The sequence below is a fragment of the Gymnoscopelus microlampas genome (genome assembly GCF_963454915.1).
Source record: "Gymnoscopelus microlampas genome assembly, chromosome: 20".
NCBI lineage: Eukaryota > Metazoa > Chordata > Actinopteri > Myctophiformes > Myctophidae > Gymnoscopelus > Gymnoscopelus microlampas.
In genome coordinates this window covers 2,950,472-2,973,772 of record NC_139957.1, presented here as the reverse complement: position 1 = coordinate 2,973,772, position 23,301 = coordinate 2,950,472, and the positions used below count along the sequence as shown (strand labels likewise).

Here is a 23,301-nt window from a genome sequence, read left to right as displayed (position 1 = left end):
TCAACCAAAAGCTGCACTGGGGTCTCAGCTGTGGAGTGCAGCACCCCCCCCCCCCACCCCCATTCCCCTCCACCCCCCCGACAATGTAAACAGAACAATGAAACCTCAGCCGTTTGAAACAGTGGTTCCCAAACGTTTTCGTCTCGAGACCCAATGGAGACATTAAGGCGTCTCCCCCGGGACCCAAACGTACAAAATGTTTTTTTTACATAAATCATTAATCACTTTTTTTTAAATAGTGAAAATTGCTGATCTAGAAGCTTGTAGACTAGATATTTTCGCTATTGTAGATTTTATTTTTTATAAAGATTCTGAAAATGTTTTCATTTTCCCCCCTTAAATTTCAGATTCATATTTCAGATTTTTTGTTTCCTCATTTGAACATTTCTGGAAAAAAAGGAAAAAAGCTGGGATATTTACTTGTGACCCATAAAAAAAGGGTCTGTGATACAAAACTGGGTCTCGATCCTACGTTTGGGAACCACTGAGATAAAAGATAATTTCAGTGGTCATATAATTGTATTACTAAATGAGGAGTTTTATTCTGAAACGCTATGCCCCTACTAGTCAAAAAATCCTACAGGATTCTATTGGAAATTTGCACAATACTATACTGTAAGTATTATACAATACTAGGGGCATCCATTTCAACATTACATTTTGTTACCTGAAGTTTATCCCTCAATATTTAACATTTAAAATAATTAAACCATTTCAATGTTTCTTTTTCATGAGCTAATGCCTTTAATTAGAGAGGGTGGGTAACTCATAATTTAATAGTTATTAACTTAACCGCTTTAACCCTGGTGTCCCTATTTTAGGCATATTTCCAAACGTTTCACATGTTTCCAAAATGTTTCCTCAATTGCGAAAACAGCCAATCTACAAATGCATTGTGAGCTTGCACATTGGCTATTTTCTCTATTTGTCACACGACGAAGTACATAGGGCTTAAGTGGTTAAACAACGTATATTAAGTGATGAGTTATTCTCGTTCCAAATGGTTAAGTCATTTTTGAATGAGACCGGATAGTTTAAAGTTTGTGCGATGTGACAAACTGTTTGTAGCTAGCTACACAAAATGACACTTGATTTCAGGCTGACACACGTGTTAGTAGGGCTGGGCAATTAACCCCAAAGATATCGAAACAGACATTTAGAACCAATAACCCACTTAATCTATAGCTCATGTAAGTGAATCGAATAATCGAGGTGCAGTTTTTCATACATATATATTTTTCGTATATATCAACAAATGGACACCAAAGAAATGTGAATCGATTTTGTTTTTATAATTGACTAAATCCATTTTGTCTCATTAACCACTTAAGCCCTGTATTATGCCTAAAGAAATGCTGATCTACAAGCTCACAATCTGCTATTTTCACTATATACGTATACATTTCTTTTGAATAATCGTTCATTAACCGTGATTGAGGCAAACGTTTGAAATAATCTTGCTATTGATATGAAGTCATACCGCCCAGCACTACTTGCTTTGTGGCCCTTCAGTTGTCCATGTTTACATGGGTTCGGAGCTGCAGTGTACATTTGATTGAATGCAATCCCTCCATTCCATTCCCTTACTGAATAGTTTGGCCTCTGAAACCTCTAAGGCAAGAATTGGAGCTGCACTTGTCAATATGTTTAAATTTGTCACAAATTGTCACCTACAGTTTTAAGTTAAGTAGAAAAAGAAGGGAAAAAAAACGTATCAGCGTTTCTATTCAAATGAAGTCTCTGGTCATATGAATATCTTTACAAAACAAAAACACGTTGCATACAATTGTTGTAAACATACTCACGCCCCTTTTACGTTTAAACCCTCGCATAAGTTATAGTCAATAAGGACATTTGTGACTTGTAACACATTAAGACATGTCATCTTTCAATCAACTGTCAATAATAATAATAATAATAAAACAAAAACAACCATTACCGAACACAAGAATCGATGCTAGGAATGGGCAGAAGCCTACATTTTGAATCTATACCCCTTCCCTGAACCAAAGCCCCAACCCCCAACAACAAAGTGAAAATAAATAAGTTAAAATGTTCATATTAATAAAAGATCAGCTGATGAATGTTCTTCAGTGTACTCTGAGCCTTCAGTACATTCGGTGGAGCTTAGTCATTGGTATATCGGTATGCTATGCTCAGTGGTGGACAAAGTACTCAACCCCAGTACTTGAGACAAAGTATAGATACTCCTGGTCAAATATGACTCAACTACAAGTGAAAGTTGCCCACTCAGATATGTGCTTGTTAAAGTACTGGAATAATTGCTTTAAAAAAATACTCAAGTATTTAAAAATACTTGAGTATTAAAAAGTGCAAATTACAAAGTACATTTTCTTTTTAATATCAATCTGCTGCTGTATTGAAATTTCGTCATTTTCCAAAAGAATCAAAGATTTTTGAGAAATGTTCCAAAACTATCATTAATAGTGAAAATAGCCGATATACAAGCTCACAACGTGTCACGATGCGATGTTGTGATCTTGTAGATCTGCTATTTTCACTATATTTGGAATTGGACTTAAGTGGTGAATTCATATTATACTTTTCCCCCTCCAAGAAACGTAGCGAGTCAAAAGCACAACATTTGTCTTTTAAATGTAGTGCAGTGAAAGTCATAAGTATACAAATAATACAAATACTCAAGTAAAGTACAGATACTCAAAGGATGTACTTAACTGTCCACCACTGGCTATATGCTGAGAGTTCAGCCACGTTAAGGGCAGGGTTAGGGTCAACATGCTTCAAGTTCAATGGACTAAAGTCAGACTTTTGTGGGAACTCAGATTGTTTTCCATAAAAAATGTCAAATCTGTTTTCCAAACTAATTTCTTTAAAAAACCAAGTGCTATAAATGTTTGAGTGGTTAACCACTTTCAACCTTGCGTCCCTATTTTGGACATGCCATTATAGGCAAGAATCTTCCAAAAAAAGATTTGCCCATCTACTAGCTTACAAAGCATCACATCACGACAGTTTGTGAGCTTGTAGATCGGCTATTTTCACCACACAACACAGTAATACAGTGTAAAACAGGGCTGTAAATGTGGTAAGTGGTCCATAATATATTCTGGATACAATTGTTTGACAACAACAAAATGTATGTATCCGGTGTCCAAATGATTATATCAATTCTTTTGAAATTCCACCACTTGACATGAAAACTGAAAATGAGCTTGACCCCAACCCTCCTTTGAGACTGATGGTTTAAAATAAGCCAAAAATGCCGCCAGGGTCGACCAAAACAATGCCCCAGAATGAATTTGATCATCAAACTAGACCAGTGGTTCTCAGCCTTTTAAGGTCACGACCCCCCAAAAAAATCCTATTTGAGCTGGAGACCCCCCACCCTGACAAGCACTTCGAATTGTAGGAGTCGAGGCATTACATTTAGTTTGACTCAGTTCCCACAGATACATCTTGTGGAAAATAGCAGATCTACAAGCTCACAACACCTCACGTTGTACATCGGCTATTTCACAATGTTTGCCTCTTGCTTATCATTTTTGACAATTTGGCCAATGTTTGACCCGTTTTTTATAGTATAGTTTGTTGATTACTTTTGATGCAGTAATGGTCACATTTCTTTTCTTTCTTTCTTTCCTAGGTATTAAAAAGGTCTTAAAAGTCCTTAAATAGGCTCTATGCACAGCAGCCATATTGGTAAGGAATTGGGCCCCTTCCTTACTTCCTTCACAGGTGTTACTAATGATACTAATGAAGGGCTCTGTTCCATTCTGGTCAGGGTGCTGATATCGTGCACATTGGCTCACTAGAAACACTCCATTTTGGTTCCCAAATTGCCCCTTATGGTGGGTGTGTAACTCTGAGAGTGTACAAATGGAACCAAATGTTTGGTTCCATTTGTGCACTCTCAGAGTTATGGGGGTCCTTGAAGATAAGACAACCACTATGCCACACTAAATGGAACAGAGCCTTATTTGGAATAATTGGTAACACCTTTGAAGGAAGTAAGGAAGGGGCCCCAATTCATTCCCAATATGGCTGCTGTGCATAGAGCCTATTGTCACTTCACTGTCATCTGGGGACCCCCCTGGGGGTCCCGACCCACAGGTTGAGATCCACTGCCCTAGACCGGGAACCGTGACACGTGCTTTCCAATCGACTCTCGGGTCAGCAGACAGATTTGGCATCTCCCTCGATCAATATCTCACCACTGTTGATTTTGTTTTCGTTTCGTTTACAGCTCTGAATTTCAGACCATGGAACCATCACAAATACTGAGTTGCGAATAGGAAATTGTATTTTCTTTTTCTCTCGTTTCCTTTTTGTGTGCATAAATTTACACAATCGACAATCTCATAAGATGTAATATTTAGGCGTCTTACACCCCCATATACCAAATACTTTAAATAGGATTATTTGGCTTATGTACAATACAACAGTAGTGGCGAAATACCTAGCTAAGTACAAACACTAGATTCTTACTACATTAAAGACAATAAATTAGTGGCTCACAAAATGAGCACTCGAGATTTGCAGAAGTAATCATTAAGTAGATCTCGACAACAATATCTGGAGACCTGGGTTGATTCACAAAGTACTGTACTTGGGAGTTTTGTTTTTAAGTGCCAATGTCAATATTTGTCATTGCTATACCTTACCCTCTTGGAGGATTCAGGGCAGTGCTGTCACCTTTTAAAGTGATGATGAACTTTGGCAGAACCGTGGGTCGTACAGCTACCTGGTGAGGATATAAGGCCAAACATGTGTCAACCGCACTTGATCACTTGTGCCTGTGCTCTGTGACTGGAGAACGAGGAATTTAAATTATCGCTTGTTTTTTCTCTACCCATTCACTGTGGAAACAGGTATCAAAATCACACTTTTAAGCAGTGGTGGAAAGTAACTAAGTACATTTAACAAGTACTCTACTTAGGTAAAATGTTTAGGTATTTGTACTTTACTTGAGTATTTCCAATTTCCAGTCATTTTACTTCTACTCCACTACATCTTGGATCAAAATATTGTATATTTGTATATTTAGTTTATTATTACAAAATATACATGAACCACTTCGGCCCTATATACATTTCGGCCATTGGAAAATAGCTGATCTACAAGCTCACAATGCGTCACAATGCGACGCATCACGATTCAAAATATTTTATACATTTGAAAACTTGAAATTACTTTTGGTACTTTAAGTACATTTTGATGCCAATACTTTTGTACTTTTACTCAAGTGCATTTTTGAATTCCGAACTTTTACTTGTAACAGAGTATTTCTACATTGCAGTATTGATACTTTTACTTAAGTAAAAAATGTGAGTACTTTTTCCACCACTGCTTTTTAAAAACCTGAGTCCTGTTAGCTTTGGGAAAGTGAAATGACTCTATTATTCAGGTTGCATTACTGTTTGAATTTGAAAGAAGATCCGGTGTTGCACCAAAATCTTTGACCCATCAGACTCTGTAATGTCTGCGATGTACTGTATATACTGTACGCAGGCGCCACAAATTTGAATCCTGAAAAGTAGCTTTTTTCCCACCCGACAGAGAGGGAAAAAAATATAAAACGTACGTATATCATGGCCAGGTAGCTGTAGAAGGTTCTAGCAAAGAACAACATTACATGCATGTGTCCTTCTTCTCTGGTTTTACAGTATCCATCCCATGTGTCGCTCTTTCTCCGAGCACAGACGTGAAAAAAGGCAGAAGAGGAATGTGTAACTAGCCGCCGTCTTTGCACGGGGGGGGGGAGTGAAAGTCTGACAAAGGAAACGTTGCATAATGAGAGCTCGTCCGATGATTTCTTCTTAATGTACAATTTTACAAATACATTACCTTTGGTAACATTTTACCTTAAAGTCCTGTGTCACTGGACAATTACCGCTTTACTGAAAAAACCTTAATTCAAATGAAACAACAAGAACCTATTTGATAGGCTTTTAATCTACGTTACTTGTACTTTGAATTTGTACACCTGAACGAAGTGCCATGAGATTAAATTAGATTAAATTGGCCCCATGTGTATATATATATCATTTGGAAAAAAAAAATGTAATTATCGAGTACCAACAGGACTCTAAAGTAAAGTGCATGTACATTTTTAACATGGACATTGGTGAACATTCTGAGAATTCCTGAGTTTAACCTCCCGTGATGCGCGAAAGTGGGAGGGAAGCAGAGAAGAGAAAGATAGAAAGAGACAACAAGAGAGAGAGAGAGAGAGACAGAGAGAGAGAGTGACAGACAGACAGACAGAGAGAGAGAGAGAGAGAGAGAGAGAGAGAGAGAGAGAAAGCTGCCAGTGCTATTATTGTAACCAGTCCAAAAAATACCTGTTGAACAGTATTGCTGATAAGACAACTCTAGTGTCATCCTTTACAAAACAAGAAAACAAAACCACAACTACAAATGTACTTCAAATATCAAGGTAGAGGAAGTTATGTGTTTCTAGGACAAGCCACCTTTTGAACCATTAAGTGCAGTCTCCCATCTTCTGTTCGTCCGTTGTGCATTTCTCAGTCATCTCCTGGCAGAAGTCCACCGTTACAGTGGGGCTACATGTATCCACGTTCGACCCGCTCTCCGGGGGAGACGCTCCGTTCCTCTGACCGTGACCGGGCGCCTCTACCCCGCACGGGTCCTCCTGCCCCTGGCCGCGACCCGCGTCCACGGGACACGGGTCGCGTCCGGGCGACGCGGAGCCCCCGGCGGAACCCTCCTCGCCGGACTCTGCGGGCGACCCCGGGTTGGATGTGAGGTCGATGCTGGCGGAGACGACGACGGCGCCCGCCGCCGCCGGGCGCGGGCCGTGATGGAGGGCCGGGTGGTGCTGGGCGGCGAGGGCGGCGCTCTTGTCCTGGCTGCCCTGCACCTCCCTGCACACCTCCTGGGAGAGGTAGGACAGGTTCTGCCACAGCTCGCTCATGCACACCTTCAGCTGGTTGCGCTCGCTCAGCAGCTTCTCCTTCTCACACACCTGTTGGGACACGGGATGCTGAGTATCAATGGTGGATATGTGTAAGCCTACTTCGCACCTCGTGGCGGCCATCGCTGAGTGGGTAGAGAGGCCGCCTGGGAAGCTGAATTATGGATTCCGCCAACGTTATGAGAAGATCCACCCATAGACCCGCCCTACCTGTGTCTGATTGGCTTCCTGGCAGGCATAGTTTTACTGAGGTTTAGGTTACGGTTAGGGTTTAGGTTAGGGTTAGGGTTAGGCATAGTTTTACCCAGGTTAAGGTTAGGGTTTAGGTTAGGGTTAGGCATAGTTTTACCCAGGTTAAGGTTAGGGTTTAGGTTAGGCATAGTTTTACTGAGGTTACGGTTAGGGTTTAGATTAGGGTTAGGCATAGTTTTACTGAGGTTAAGGTTAGGGTTTAGGTTAGGGTTAGGGTTTAGGTTAGGGTTAGGCATAGTTTTACTGAGGTTAAGGTTAGGGTTAGGGTTTAGGTTAGGGTTAGGCATAGTTTTACTGAGGTTACGGTTAGGGTTAGGCATAGTTACAGGGTTAGGGTTAGGGAAGGAACGCTAGGCAGGAAGAACCGTCAATCGCAGCAACTACTGGCCAATCACAGCGGTTCTTCCTAGAACTGCGGTGGGATCCATAAGCACACAATTGGGAAGCAGAAGGTCGCAGGTTTGATTCCCGGGCCCGGCAATGTGTCGAGGTGTCCCCGAGCAAGACTCTTAACCCCTAACTGCTGCTCCCCCCCACGCTCAAGTCTGACCACCTAGGCAGCAATCAGCTCTGTGAATCTGTAAACTGAGTTTCCCTAGTCGAATCAAATAGGTCTAATAATTATCATATGAAATAACGATTTGAACGTGTTGAAAGTTTTATTTTTTTAAAGGATATAAACAGCTCCAGCACACATGCACACATATGCACATGAATTGGGCATACGTGTGCAGTGCACGCACACACACACACACACACACACATGCGTGCGCGCGCACGCAAAGGCCATAAAACATGGAATATATTACAGTGCAGATTTGAAGTAGATACATTTCAAGTAACAACTTTAACCCATTAAAAACAGGAAAGCATTTTAGATTTTTGTCATTTTAGATTGACAAAAATCACAGCAACCCTATTTTCGATTTTTGCGTTAGATATAAAAAAATAGCAGATATACAAGATCACAGCGCGTCACTTTTATGAGCAACATTCATGAAACATCTACTGATTTTCACAATTTTTGCCTCTTTCTTATATTATTTGACAATTTGGCCAATGTTTGACCATTTTTTATAGTACAGTTTGTTGGTTACTTTTGATGCAGCAATGAACTTTTTTTCAATTTTTATTAAAAAGGTCTTAAAAGTCCTTAAATTGTCACTTCATTGTCATCTGGCGACCCCCCTAAGATAATGTGGCGACCACCTTGGGGGTCCCGACCCACAGGTTGAGAACCACTGTCTTAATGGGTTAAAAAAAGATTGTTTTGTTTCACGTTCATGCGTGCCAGTGTTGATTTTGACACATTTTGATTTAGTGTTAGTCATAGTCTTTTGAATAACATTCCATTTAGTTTTAGTCATATTTTAGTCATCTGAAATGTTTTAGATTTGTCTAGTTTTAGTCGACTAAATATCATAAGCTTATAGTCAACTAAATCTACAGTTCATTTAGTCGACTATAATGTATGTTGGCGGTGCCTTGATGGCGTCATAATGCCTAATTTTACACTTGTTTGCATGCTGAAAATAGCCGATCTACAAGCTCACAACGCGTCGCAGCGCGGCACGTTGTGAGCTTGTAGATATGTTATTTTCAGAGCGCAACACCCGAGCGCAACCAAGCATAAAATTACTTTTAGTTCTACTGGATCTCTTCTCCACTAGTCCCTCACTAACATTTTAGTCTAGTTTTTATTTGTTGACGAAATTGTCAATATTTAGTCTTAGTTTTAGTCATCATAGCTTAGTTTTTATTTAGTTTTCGTCATAAAAAATGGTGTGGCTGTGTCACCCTACCAGTTTGCGGATCTCGACCTCCAGGTTCTGGATGCAGTCGAGCTTCCGCTTGCGGCAGCGCTGGGCGGCGATGCGGTTCTTGCTGCGGCGGCGTATGTCGTGGATGAACTCCAGCTGCTCTGAGGTCAGCTTGTGCATCTTGATGAGGATCTGGAAGTCGTTGCGCGGCAGGTTGGTGATCTGATCCACCGGGAAGGGCAGCTTCACCTGGGGAGAGAGAGACGGCCGGTTGGCAACATGGTTCAACACCAGCGTTAAATAACCCGAGGCCGATCCTTCAAATGCCCTCTGAATCAGTGGTTCTCAAGCTATTTAGTAATTCAGAATTATTCACGATTAAAAAAAATTATAATAAAAATAGCAGATGTACAAGCTCGCAGTGTGGCACGAAGTGACGCGCTGTGAGCTTGTATATCTGCTATATTTGAATAGCCAACGCTAAAAATCTAAATGCTTTCCCGGTTTTAATGGGTTAATTTTGTCGACTTCAAACTATGACAAAAAAAATTGCCGGCTACCTTTTTTCACTGACGAAAACGTAAAAAAAACGAAATAAAAAAACGATGACGAAATATATTGACAATTTCGTCAACAAATAAAAACTAGACTGGAGACTGGAGGAGAATAGATCCAGTAGAACTAAGTCATTTTATGCTTGGCTGCGCACAGGTGTCGCGCTCCGAAAATGGCCGACCTACAAGCTCACAAAGACACGTTGTGAGCTTGTAGATCGGCTATTTTCGGCACACAGCTAAGTATAAATCAGGCATTACGAGGCCTGCCAAAATATTTTTTAGTCGACTAAATCAACTGTAGGATTAGTTGACTAAAATCGCATCATATTTAGTCGACTAAAACTAGACCAAAAGTAAAACATTAAATTTCAAAAACGAAATGGAATTTTATTCAAAAATTGCTGACAATATTAACACTGTTCAACACTACAATCTATTGTATTTTACTGTATGAATTCACCTAACGATATAAGATAACATAAGACAAGATAAGATAATTCGATAGATTGATCAGATACAATAGTTTATGTCATTTCTGCAGCCAAAGTATGAACCGAAACCACAAAACCAGAAAAAAACACATCGATACATCTAAAATGCTTAAATGAAGTGTTTCAAATAAATAAAAAATATATATAATAACAAAACATGAGACAAGGAAATAAATCACAAGAAGTATGTTTTAGAGACTGCATTAAATCAAACATGTTGAATGACTTAGTGACAGGAATGCAAATAATAGTATACTACTTCTTCTTTTCCATTAGGCTGTCTTAAAATGTTATCTAAATCCAAACAGTTTTTTGAAAAAAATAAAACAATATTTTGTTCACGATAAAAAAAAAAAAAACAGATCTACAAGCTCATAGCGCGGCACTCGGTGCCGCGCTATGAGCTTGTATATCTGCTATTTTTGAATAGCCAAAGAAATCTAAAGTGACACAGATGCGTTCCAGGTCTTAATGGGTTAATAGACCTGGTATGCAGACCTACTAATGTTACTGACTAAAGGACAATGTGCCCCTACACCCACTAGGTGTCACTACAAACCAGTCTATCAAATTCACCAGCCGCAACACATGGCTTAGTTTACAGTAAAATGTGAAAGGCAGCCTTCATTCATTCCAAACAGGCATAATAAGGCTGATTTGTTATTCACTATGCTAACACGCGTGACACTGCAATCAGGGGTTGGACGAGGTAAATAATTGATGCTGAGTTGACATACTGACATCACAGCGGTAATGTGATGTCTCTGTTAAGTCAATGAAAGTTGACATTAATCAATTAGTGGCTACCACTTTTCAGGTTCATAAAAACAAATCCTCATATACAGTACAACACCAAATGATGAAAATGAACACTAACTTGAAACATGTTGTGTATTGCGTCATGTATTGTAATTTGTATCTGTCTTAGCCCATTAAAACCGAGAAACAGAGTTAATTTTGACAGCAAACCTTTTTTTTTAAAACCTTATAAAGTCAATGCAAGCTTCCATGGAGCGAAAAAGCGAAGCGAAAAAGCGTCTTTTAAAGGAGCTACACCATGAATTTAAAAAATAATAATAATATTTGATATCATATTGTTTATGTCCCTCAAACGTTTTTCAAAAGGTTTGAGCCTAAATCAAGCCTCAGATATACTCATTCCAACTAACTTCTCTCTGGCTTATAAAGCACTTTCACCTGCAATACCACATTGTCCTGTTTGGCACGGGGCGCTATTGAGCCAGTTTGTATGCATGTCATGTCCTGGTTCTGTGTGGAAAAAGTAAAAAAAAAAAATAAGAAAAAATGAAAAAAAAAAAAAAAATGAAAAAAAAAATGTTTATTTTTTTGGGGGATTTTTTTTTTGGGTTAGAACTGAAAAACGGGAGGAATTGTTCCCAGACGTGACGTAGGGTGGGGGAACAAATCTGACGGACTGTTTTCAGACCAATTTACATGAAAACCACAGATAGCCTATGAAAGCCTGCATGCTCGAAGTCGGGTATTTGTTGGAACAGAAGAGAGGTGGGGGAGACCAAAAACACACAAAAATGAAGAAAAAGTTCAAATTCATGGTGTAGACCCTTTAATTATTCGGGACGAGTCAGAATTTTGCGTATATTTGCATAATCGCTATTTTAGTCTTCTGAAATTGTTTAGTCTTAGTCTAGTCTTAGTCGACTAAATATCAAAATCTTAGTCTTTTACTCTTGGTCTTAGTCGACAAAATGAACACTGCAGCAAATTCTGATTTAGTCTTAGTCTTTTAGTTTTAGTCAACAAAAACACTGCCGAGAAAGCACCTGTGTCATTTTAGATTTTTGCCTTGGTTATCAAAAAAAATTGCAGATACACAAGCTCACAGCGCGTCACTTCGTGCTGCTCTGCGGGCTTGTACATCTGCTATTTTTGAACATTTTTGAAAAATCTTGAAAGTGTGTGAGTAGGCCCTATGCACAGCAGCCATATTGTAAGACATTCACAGGTGTTATCAATGATTCTAATGAAGGCTCTGTTCCATTCTGGTCAGACGGAGTCAGGGTGCTGATTTTGTGCATGTTGGCTCACTGGAAACACTCCCAAATGGCCCTTTACGGGTGTGTAACTCTGAGAGTTATGGGGGTCGTGGAAATCTGAAATTCTGAACTACTGTGCTACACTAAATGGAACAGAGCCTTCATTAGTATCACTGGTAACACCTGTGAAGGAAGTGATAATATGGCTGCTGTGCATAGAGCCTAAGACATTTGTAGTATCAGCCTCAGGTCTTCATTCTAAATCTATCCTATTCTACTATGCTCCATGTGTCTTCAGAAGAGGCCACTGCTAAATGTTTTCCTTACATCAGTTAATGAACTCTACCTATCAGGGTGAATGGCACTTTGTTGTCTCTATACAGGAAGTGAAGTCATTCACTCTGACAAGGAGAGGAGAGGAGAGGGGAGAGGAGAGGAGCGCTCTCTTTCTCCCCTGTATGACTTCCTATCTCTCTCCCTCATCCCTCCATCTTTCCACCTCTCTCTGCATGTGGCTCCATTCATTTGTCTCTTCCTCCGTCTCCTCTTTGTGTGTCTCTCTCTCTCACACACACCGTTTGTCTCTCTCCCCCCCCTCCCTCCCTCTCTCTCTCTCTCTCTCTCTCCTCGATATATTTCTATATTTAGCGTAGTGACTCCTACCCGTCACATAATAAGGTTAGAATAACAGAGTGAGCTCTCAGACAGTCGTAAATCCCCCATGTCTCTTCTCTCTCTCTCTTTCTCTCTCACGTTGTTCCCTCCACCCCATTTCTCCTTTTGTAATCCCTGCCTCTCTCTCTACCTCCCTCTCTCTCGTTTCCTGTATGCCCTCCTCTCTCTCTCTCTCTACATTTTCTCTTTGTCTCTCTCTCTCTCTCTCTCTCTTTCTCGGAGTGTGGAGGAGCTGGTGTCAAGTCGGTTACACTTCTGTACTCTGCTGCACGCGCGGCTGTGAATTAGTGTGAGGTAGTAGTAGGCCAGGGGATAGGACTTCAAACATACATCTAGGTAAACATATATGTACTCCAAATAGCAGATCTACAAGTTCACAACGCATTATATTAGTTTATTTGCAAACCACCCTTGGACAAAGTAATTTATGTAGTAATACTTCTACTTAAGTGGTTAGTCGATTGTAAAAATTATACATTAGAATTCCATTGTGTCAATTCGTTGACATCTATAAATTTCCCCCCAAAATATTTTAAAAACCCTGCTTTTCAAATATTAGATGAATTAATTTCAATATATTTTTGTTTAACCCATTAAGACCGGGAACGCATACTGTCATTTTAAGATTTCTTTGGGCTATTAAAAAATAGCCGATCTACAAGCTCATAGCGCGGCACCGAGTGCTGCGCTATGAGCTTGTAGATCTGCTATGTTTGAAAAATGTGTGCAAATCTTTTGAATATATCTTTTTTTAAAGTGAACATTTTTAACTCAAATCTTTGCTTCTGGGAATTCTACAAATGTCTACTAAATACTAACAGTTTTTTGAAAAAACCTATGTTGCTATAATATCAGTGATTCTCAAACTTTTTGCATGTCAAGGACCCCCAAAATGCCATGTAATTGGCTGCGGACCCCCATCTCAAATATTTTGTTCCAGGGAACCCCCCCAGATTCAAAGATTTGAGTCAAAAATGTATATATATATATTCAAAGATTTGCACACATTTTTCACGATTCTTTTCCAAAAAATAGCCAAAGAAATCTAAAAACGACACACAGATGCGTTCCCGGTCTAAATGGATTAATTGCCCAGCCCTAAAGTGAGTATAAACGCTGCGTGCTGCGGAGGGCTCCTGGAACGGCCCCCAGTGGGCCAATGAGAAGTTGGGGGGGAGGGAGGGGGGGGGGTCTTTTGGCCTGGACAGAGTGTCCCAGTTTGAGGTGGGGGGGGGGGGGGGGGGTGTGGGGGTTGTTGGTGAGAGGAGCAGATGGTGGAGGGGCTGGGGGGGGGGACAGGAGGACACCTTCCACCTGGCTACGGGGCGTCCTGTGGCGAGCCTGTCCGCTCTCTAGGTAAGACAACTGGGTCAGGGCACGGAACTAGGACAAGACCACACACACACACACACACACACACACACACACACACACACACACACACACACACACACACACACACACACACACACACACACACACAGTGGAGTAATATGGAACACGTGCACACACACACACACACACACACACACACACACACGCATGCAGGTAACCCGCTCTCCCACGTACACACCTTTAGACCACACACACACACACACCTATAAACACGCATGCTGCGATCTAAACTACGGAAGGATTTATCAAAGACTGAAGTGCAGCTCAAAAACTGGACCATTTTTTTTTTTTTTTGACAAATTAAGAGCATTATTATTTATGAAGCGTTCTTGCCATTAACCCACAGTAATTAACTCACCATATTCGTATTTATAATAATTTATGAAGTTACTAGCTGTGCACATTATGACGGAAATTTGCTGCCGCACCAATCAAGAGAAGCGAAACTCAACCAGAACTAGAAATGGGTATGTCAACTTTGGCTAACCTGGGAATACAGTTATGCACAGAGCCTATACGTATGGTTCTGTGTAAATGATGTAAAACTTTGAATTCTTTGAGGTGCTTGGGTGGCGCAGTGGTAAAGTTGCCTGCCCACCGCGGAGGTTGTGAGTTCGAATCCACCCTGGGCAAAGCATCGACGAAGCATCCTGCTTTGTCGAGTGTCTATACGAATACAATAGGCTCTATGCACAGCAGCCACATTATCACTTCCTTCACAGGTGTTACCAATGACACTAATGAAGGCTCTGTTCCATTTAGTCTAGCACAGTGGTTCTCAGATTTTTCAATTTCCACGACCCCCATAACTCTGAGAGTGTACAAATGGAACCAAATGGACCCGTAACACACCCGTAAGGGGCCATTTGGAAACCCCTTAAGGAACCATCAGGGTCCCTGGACCCACATTTTAGACCCACTGGTGTTGCCTCTTCCAGTGGACCAATATGCACAATATCAGCACCCTGATTCTGTTTGACCAGAATGGAACAGAGCCTTCATTAGTATCATTGGTAACACCTGTGAATGTCTTCACAATATGGCTGCTGTGAATAGAGCTTATCGACCCGTGTTCGGGGGAGGGAAGCCGGGCGGGGAGGCTGACATTAGTCACTGCACGTGTTCCTACGGGCTGGGGCTGCACCTGTCAGCAGGGAGAGTTTTGGCGGGAGGAGTAGGACAAAGTCTCTGTCTACGTCCTCCTGGTGGGGGCTCCTCACTGCAGGTGAGTCAGTATAGAATACGACAGCAGTGACAACACAGAAATGTGTGTGGGGAGGAAAAAAATGGCACAACGACTAAATTAGGAAGAACAAAGCGGTATAAGAATGAGCTTGTGTGCTCAATTATGAACCACAAAATGACCAAAGTGTCATACATACATCAGTGGCAATTCTCTTATGGGTTTCCATTGCGAGAACTGACACATTTTCCCCCATCTAAAGTTTGCCTTGAAGTTGCATGACTATATGTACTAAAAATAGCATGTTAGAATAAATTCACCATCTCTCACACGTTTCAGTACTTACTCATCCACATACTGACTCACTTTCAGAGCTGAAACAAAATCCGATATAGCTAATACTGCATATGTCAGTGTGTGTGTGTGTGTGTGTGTGTGTGTGTGTGTGCGCGCGCGCGCGCGCGTGTGTGTTTGCATCAGTGAAGAACACATCTCATATCTCCACCAGATATGGAATGTGCTTAGCCATCGCCATGGCAACGACATAGCACTCTTCCAATTCCACAGAGTGTGGTTGTGCGAGTGCATGTGTGTTTATGTGTGTTTGTGTGTGTGTGCGATTTCTCCAAGGAGACAAAGCTGTCTAAGAATAGTCGGAGCTGTAAATCACACCTACGAGGCCCTTTGAAAGAATATCACTGATTCATTCATTCTGTTCACACTGAAAACCATGAGCCACTTGTTGATGATGACACAAGCAACACATACCGCACTATAACTTAGAACCCAACTAATTAAAAATTCAATTAAAGCAGCACTACGTCACTTTATTTTATGAATAAAATGTAATTTTGTCCAATCTGTATGGTTAACCCGTTAAGACCTGGAACGCATCTGTGTCACTTTAGATTTCTTTGGCTGTTCAAAAATAGCAGATCTACAAGCTCATAGCGCGGCACTCGGTGCCGCGCTATGAGCTTGTAGATCTGCTATTTTTGAAAAATGTTTTTTTTTAAAAACTGTTTTTAAGAGCGATTCTTAAAAAAACATTTTTAAGAAACCCATTTAAACCGGAAGGCATCTGTGTGTCATTTTAGATTTTTTGTTGTATTTTGTCTCCCTGCACTTCTATTGAGACATTTAGATAGTGTCAAAGGTCATGCCTCACTTAGACACAGGATTTGACACAAATGTTGAGCTCATGGTCAAGATTCAATTTATCCCCTGAGCAAGCAGGCAGGCTCTATTGTCTCAGTGGTAAGCATTTCAGCACTTGCGCAGGAAACCGGGTTCAAATCCGGGGTAGAAGAGGAAAGTTACTTAGTGCTGCTGCTTTAAGCAACCTAGGATACATTTAGGGAGGTAACCAAAAATAGCAACAGCAACTTCCTCAGCGCTATTAGCTGTGAACATTGCTTATTATCAGATCATAAAGATGCTAACCCCACTGAGAACACAGACCTTCCTGTCATTACTGACGTGCCACTTGTTTTAGCCTGCCTCAGTTCACCTCCATGCGTGAAATTCCTTGTCCAGTGAAAAGGAGTGAATGGACACCCCATGGCCATTGTTTGCGTGAGAAATAAGCAACCACGTCTATGAAAACAAGCCCAATAGAAGCCACTATAGGCCACACGAGCATGATTGGACATTTGAAAACAGCCGATCTACAACGACGCGTTGTGAGCTTGTAGATCTGCTATTCTCACGAGAAAATTGTAGAATATTTTCAAATCCACACAAATCTTGTATGGGGGTCTCTGGCACAAAATATTTTCAGAAGGGGGGGTCTGCGGTCAAATGTTCATGTCCTTGAAATGATAATGTTGGTTGGTAAAACTGGTTCTATTTACAAGCAACTTTACAGAAAAATAAGCCCAAACTCGCTTATAATAAGCGAACATGGCAACACTGCTCACTTGTTCAGTAGGCTAGTTATAGGGAGTGATTGAAGGGTATTCCACACCGTTGCGATCTGCTATTTTCGAATAGCTCAAGTATGAACTAGAGCTTAAGTGCTTAAGTGCTAATAATAATCGAAATCTGAAAAGTAACTAAGGTTTTCAAATAATTGTAGTGCAAAGTGTGCAATATTTGCCTCTGATGTGGTGGAGTAAAATTATACAGTATTGAAAAATGGAAACACTCAAGTAAAACCGCTCTCAAAACCGCTCTCAAAACCGCTCTCAAAACCCACCTCTTCAATATGCTACTGTACAGCTACTGTAACTCCACCACCCCCTTTCTCACCAGTCCACTGTTTTTTTCTTCTTCCATTCCTTAGTCTTAGCCTTTTCTTAGTGTTTTTTTTTTCTTTGTTGTTTTCTTGTTGAAATTTATTTAGATTTGTATTAACGTGAGAGCAATGGCTTTCATTATAGCATGCTAACTTTCCAGGAATAGAAAGCCTGTCGTTTCTATTAGTTTGGATTCCCCCATAGATGATGTCACTGGTAGGCGGTTTTCTGAACTGTCCACAGCACTCCTCTGAGACACAGACTGAGTAGACAGAAATGGGGCCACATTATAATGAGCATTACTGAGGACCAATTATACGAAGATACATTGAAAATGGGTGAAGTCGTCCTTTAAGTAAAAGTATCTCAACATTACACTTCAAGTACAGCGCTTGTATAAATGTACTTAGTTAATTTCCAACTCTGCTTGGAAGCCTGTCTCCAATCACATTCAATTCCAGGTACCTCCACGCACACGCGTAAACGTTGTCTTCGAAGGACAGTGGCTAATAGGCTCTATGCACAGCGGCCATATTATCACTTCCTTCACAAGTGTTACCAATGATACTAATGAAGGCTCTGTTCCATTTAGTGTAGCACAGTGGTTTCCACGACCCCCATAACTCTGACACCTGTAAGGGGCCATTTGGAAGCCCATGAGGGTCCCTGGACCCCAACTGTAGACCCACTGGTGTAACAGAGTGTTTCCAGTGGGCCAACATGCACAATATCAGCACCCTGACTCTGTTTGACCAGAATGGGACAGAGCCTTCATTAGTATCATTGGTAACACCTGTGAATGTCTTCATAATATGGCTGCTGTGAATAGAGCCTATCGAGCAGGGAAGCAGCTGGCAGTTGCCTTCTGTTTGTGAGACACCCAGCCATTATTACCTTCAGCTGCGTTTACCCCATCAAAATGTCTGCTGTGAAAAGGGTCCATAATATTGCTTGGCAGCAGAGCATGGAGACACACACAAGGGACTGTGGGATAGCCTATCTAAGCGTGCTTCAAACACCTTTTAGTTGTTTTGCTGACTCGTTCCTTACACAGTGAACTGGAAACACTCTGCTGTCTAGTGAGTAGTGAACTAGTGAGCCATTTGGAACGCGGCCCATGTGTAGCTAATAGCTATCCTCCCCAGGCCGACAGTGGGTTTTTGTAATGACAGGGACCCAGTGGTGTAAAGTAACTAAGTACATTTACTCAAGTGCTGTACTTAAGCACACTTTTGAGGATTTTTTACTCTATTGGAGTATTTTCAATTTTCAGGACTTTTACTTCTACTCCACTACATCTCAGAGGCAAATGTACTTTTTACTTCACAACAAGTATTTGACAACTTTAGTTACTATTTAGTAGATTTAGATTATTATTTCAAAACATACATTAACCACTTCAGCCCTATATATATTCTGGCTATTTGAAAATAGCAGATCTACTAAGCTCCCAATGTGTCGCGATGGGACGCATTGTGAGCTAGTAGATCTGCTATCTTTTTCCTGCTAGATTTTTATACGGAAATGAGACATTTCTGCATTATGAGTACTTTTACTTTTACTTTGGTATTTGGTACTTTTAGTATATTTTGATGCCGATACTTTTGTACCTTGACTCAAGTACATTTTTAATACAGGACTTTTACTTTTAACAGAGTAAATCTACATTGCAGTATTGATACTTTTAAAGGAGGTTCACCCAAAAAATGACCTATTTTCTCATGAAGCCTTGAATTCATGGAGATTTTTTTGTTTGTGACACATTCCTGGGCCAATAATTTGATGACTGGGTGTATTTCCGGTAGGAGACTCAAAGAGACTACTTTGAGTCTCCTACCGGATACATTAGCCGGTAATTAAATTATTGGCTTAGTAATGCGACAAACACAAAAAAAATCCATGAATTCAATGCTTCATGGGGTGTGTAATTGATAGAAAATAAGTAATTTTTTGGGTGAACTACTCCTTTAAGTAAAACATGTGAGTACTTCTTCCATCACTGCAGGGACCACAGTACACATTGAGAAGAAAATTGAAAAATATAATCAGTTCAATGTGTCTGCACATTTTCCAGAGTGAAGAATACTATTGATGACTGTAATTCCTACTGTCTGACTCCTACTGACTGTATTTTCTTCCATTAAATGGTGCTCTTTAATGAGAGAATTCCCATTCATAAATATCTTCTAAACCGCTCTCTAAAGCTTATTTACAGTAAAAGAGACTGAAACACCTGCAGGCCTCCCCCTACTTGAACCAATATTGAACCTGACCACTATAATATACAGTACCACTATATTAAAGTTACAACATGACTGCCTAACAATGTATTTACATTTCTTAGGTATTCTTTCTTGATATCCTAAGTACTTTGTAGGACTTAAATGTTTTTCTTTGCACTCTACAGCATTGGTTCCCAAACACTTTAGCTCAAAAACCAACTCAAAGCTCAAACAAACTCTTTAGCTCACAACGCGGCTTCACGCCGCGTTGTCATTTCCATATACATTTTTTAAAAGATTCCTAATCTTTAAAAAAATGTATATGGAAATGATTAGATTTTTTCATTTGATTTATGAAATACTTTTGAAAAATGTTAGAATTGTTTTTATTTGATGAAAAGTATTTTTGTTTACACTTTTTGAAATATTTTGAAATAATATTTGTTTTAATGTAAACTGAAAAAAAGGAGATATTTACTCGCGACCCATAAAAAGTAGTTCCGCCACCCAAAGATGGGTCCCGAGTCCCGACCCACTGTTTGGGAAACAGTGCTCTACACTACAGTGTTTATGTGAACATTTACGCTGTTGTTTGTTGATTAGGGTTCATGCCATCTTACTCCAATCTCACACTTTGTAAGTGGCTCTGGATATGATCAGCATTTTATCTGCAAAGCCCTGCTGAATAAGCTGCCGTTTAACTTCTGGCGGAGCAAGAACATTAGCATCAATTATCACAAAAGCACGTCTTGTCACAAATGCTCCAAGGACTGTCATGTACTCCAGGCTCCCAAAATGAACTCTCTCTGTTCTATCTAGGACAGCTTGCTTTTGTTCTTTTTGAAATAGACTCACTGAGGCAATTTCAGAAGTTAATTTTCAATCTCATTTGCCAGCATCGAAAATGAGGGGATCTAACTCAACGTGTTTGTGAAGTTCAAATAAAAGCATCACATCCTAACAAGAGATTAGAGGAAACTTTTAGCGCAAACAACACCGAACCTCTCGCTGAATCTCACACGGAAGCCATTTGTAGGAAACCCTCACATGCTGTCATACAAAAATAACCATCATTAGCCTGTTTTTCTTCAAAGTCAGGGTGAGTAATGGGTCTTCGGTGCAGGTGGAGACGGCCAGATATACCAGTTGCAATCACTAAGAAATCCTGAAGTTTAAAGCCCACTGGGACCTGGCAGTAAGCGGGGGATACGCATTTAGCATTCATGCCGCTAGCACTCGCCGCTTGAATGGGATTGTGGACAAGGAACAAGCAAATAAGCCAAAGTTGTTTGGATATTTCAAGCTTTGTGAGAATTTCATCTACATCTAATTTTAGGTCTAGAGCATCAAAAACGTTTTGATTCACACGGAGATTCTAGGTGAGGGTGGATGGAATAAATTAAGTCCAAAACACATTCTTGTGTATAAAATCGTCACAAAGGAGCTACTGTATTTGCCATAAAAGTAAGTTAGCAGGACGTGACACTTAAAGAAGTAGTTCGCATAAAAAAAATACTTATTGTCTATCAATTACACATCCCATGAAGCCCTGAATTCATGGAGATTGTTTTCGTTTTTTGGCGCATTCTTAAGCCAATAATTTGATGATCGGCGGAGTCTCCTATTAACCGAGGACCTGGCCATCAGACGAAGAAGTAGCAGGATAACATCCAGGGCATGGGTCTTCAACAGGGTGTCCGGGATTTTACATTAACCACTTCTGCTATGAGCTTGTAGATAGGCTATCTTCGGCAAAGAGATTCGACGCAGAGGGGGTAAAAGCAGACCAAGTACAGAGCTAAAGGTGAAGTCTACTAAGTATTGTGTTTTTTTTTTTTTTTTTAAGCTATGAAGGGACGTGGTCCCTGCTTCATCTCTTTCTCCGCTAAGGGGACCTTGGGATGAAAAACGTTGAAGACCCCTGCTCCAGGGTTAATCCAGATGTCAAATACATTTCCAGACTAAGCCCTAAGAATCTGTGACTAAAACAGGGGGCTAAACTAATGCCTGATTGATACATCACACGGTGGTGTAAAATAGCCAACGTACAAGCTCACACCGCCTTGTGGATGCGATGCGTTGTGACCTTGGTCTGCTATTTTCAGCAGGCGTCACCATCGTGCCACTGGTCATAAATTAAGCTGACCACTAATTAAACAAAGGCAACTGGCCCACACCAACATCTCTTGTTCTACATCGCTCAGTTGTGACCTTGGTGGGAATGATCTACTGATCATTCCCACCAAGTTTAATGAGAATCTGTCGATCCTTTCTCAAGTTATCCAACACAGTGTGGTTCCCAAACTTTTTAGCTTGAGACCCAAAAGAGAAATGTCTCCCCGGGACCCAAACTAATGAAAATAACACATCTACAAGCTATTTTCACTACTTCTTAAACGTATTTCTTTTTTCTTTTTATGGAATTTCTTAGTTATCTTTAAATGAATGAAATGATTTTGGAAAAAAATCCAAAATTATACAAAAAAAATCTGGAGAAAATAAATGTATATAAATATATATTTTTTGAAAATCTTTTAAAATAATAATTTAAAAACAAATATTTGTACTTGCGACATATGGGTCCCGACCCATTTTCGGGGAAACACTGATCTGACAAACAAAACAAGAACAGGACCATGGCACTGCTGTGGGCAGAACCACCATACTAACCTCGGGGCAACTCGAGTCTCTGGCGACGCCACTCTCGCTGTCTCCCTCCGAGAAGGAGCCCGAATCATCACTAGAATTGGCCCCGTTGGCCCCGTACCCTCGCTCGCACTTGATCTTGGCGCGACCCTGAGAAAAGATGACCTCCGCGCCGCCGCCGCCGGCCTTCCTCTGTTCGCCCCCCGCCCCGGCCAGGCAGTGGGCTAGCCCGGAGACGGAGCCGGAAGAGCGCGGCGAAGAGGAGAAGTCAAACTGGGGCAGACTGGAGGGCGAGCTGCCGCTGCCCCCGTCCTCCAGGTAGGAGAAGGAGGAGCAGGAGCTGGAGGTGCGGGTCCTGGGCTCCAGGGGGGTAGGAGGAGGAGGAGGGGAGCGGGCTGACATCTTGATGGGGACGGGGCAGCTGGTGGTGGGGCGCGAGCGTCCGGAAAGGGGCAGGTCCCCGTGCGCCAGCAGGGACGAGGCGGAGGAGGAAACGGGAGACAGCGAGAAGCTCTGACTGCCGGGGAGAGACCCTTTCTGGCCCTCCAGCGGGTCCCTTTCTAGAAATTTCCGCTCGGCGTAGCTGTGGGCCGGCGCGCCGTGTTGCTCGCCGGCCGCCGAGGAGAAAATGACGCTGCGCCGGTCGAGCTCCGCTTCCTGCTTGGAGAAGCCTTCGCAGGAGGCGGGTTTGGACGCCGCCAGCCCTTCGGCGCGGGCGCCCACGCCCCCGGCGGTGATGTGCGCGGGCGGCGACGCTCGGCCCACCGAGCCGCCCTTGCGGTCCCTTTGGCAGTAGCCCTGAGATGCCCCCGTGTCCCTCTCTCTGACCATTTCCCTGTAGTGGTTCAGGGAGAGTCTGTTGGTGAGGAGCTGCTGGATGGTGGAGCTGGGCACGGCGCTGAGGTCCAGGCCCCCCCTCTGGAGGTAGGAGCGCAGGCAGGAGGAAGGCGAG

The 23,301-nt window shown here is 41.5% G+C and overlaps 1 protein-coding gene across 1 annotated transcript in view; it reads right to left on the bottom strand.

Annotated features, from left to right (window-relative positions):
• Positions 1 to 5,563: 5,563 nt before the first annotated feature.
• Positions 5,564 to 23,301, bottom strand: part of LOC311036515 (transcription regulator protein BACH2-like) — an 81,088-nt gene continuing 63,350 nt past the window's right edge. The window contains exons 3-5 of the mRNA XM_084045242.1: positions 22,374 to 23,301; positions 8,971 to 9,177; positions 5,564 to 6,967 (exon numbers count right to left, since the gene is read on the bottom strand). The exon at positions 22,374 to 23,301 is cut by the window's right edge and continues 656 nt beyond it. Of these exons, the coding sequence (XP_083901368.1) occupies positions 6,464 to 6,967; positions 8,971 to 9,177; positions 22,374 to 23,301 (1,639 nt within the window). The 3' untranslated portion in view covers positions 5,564 to 6,463. The remainder of the gene's footprint in view (positions 6,968 to 8,970; positions 9,178 to 22,373) is intronic.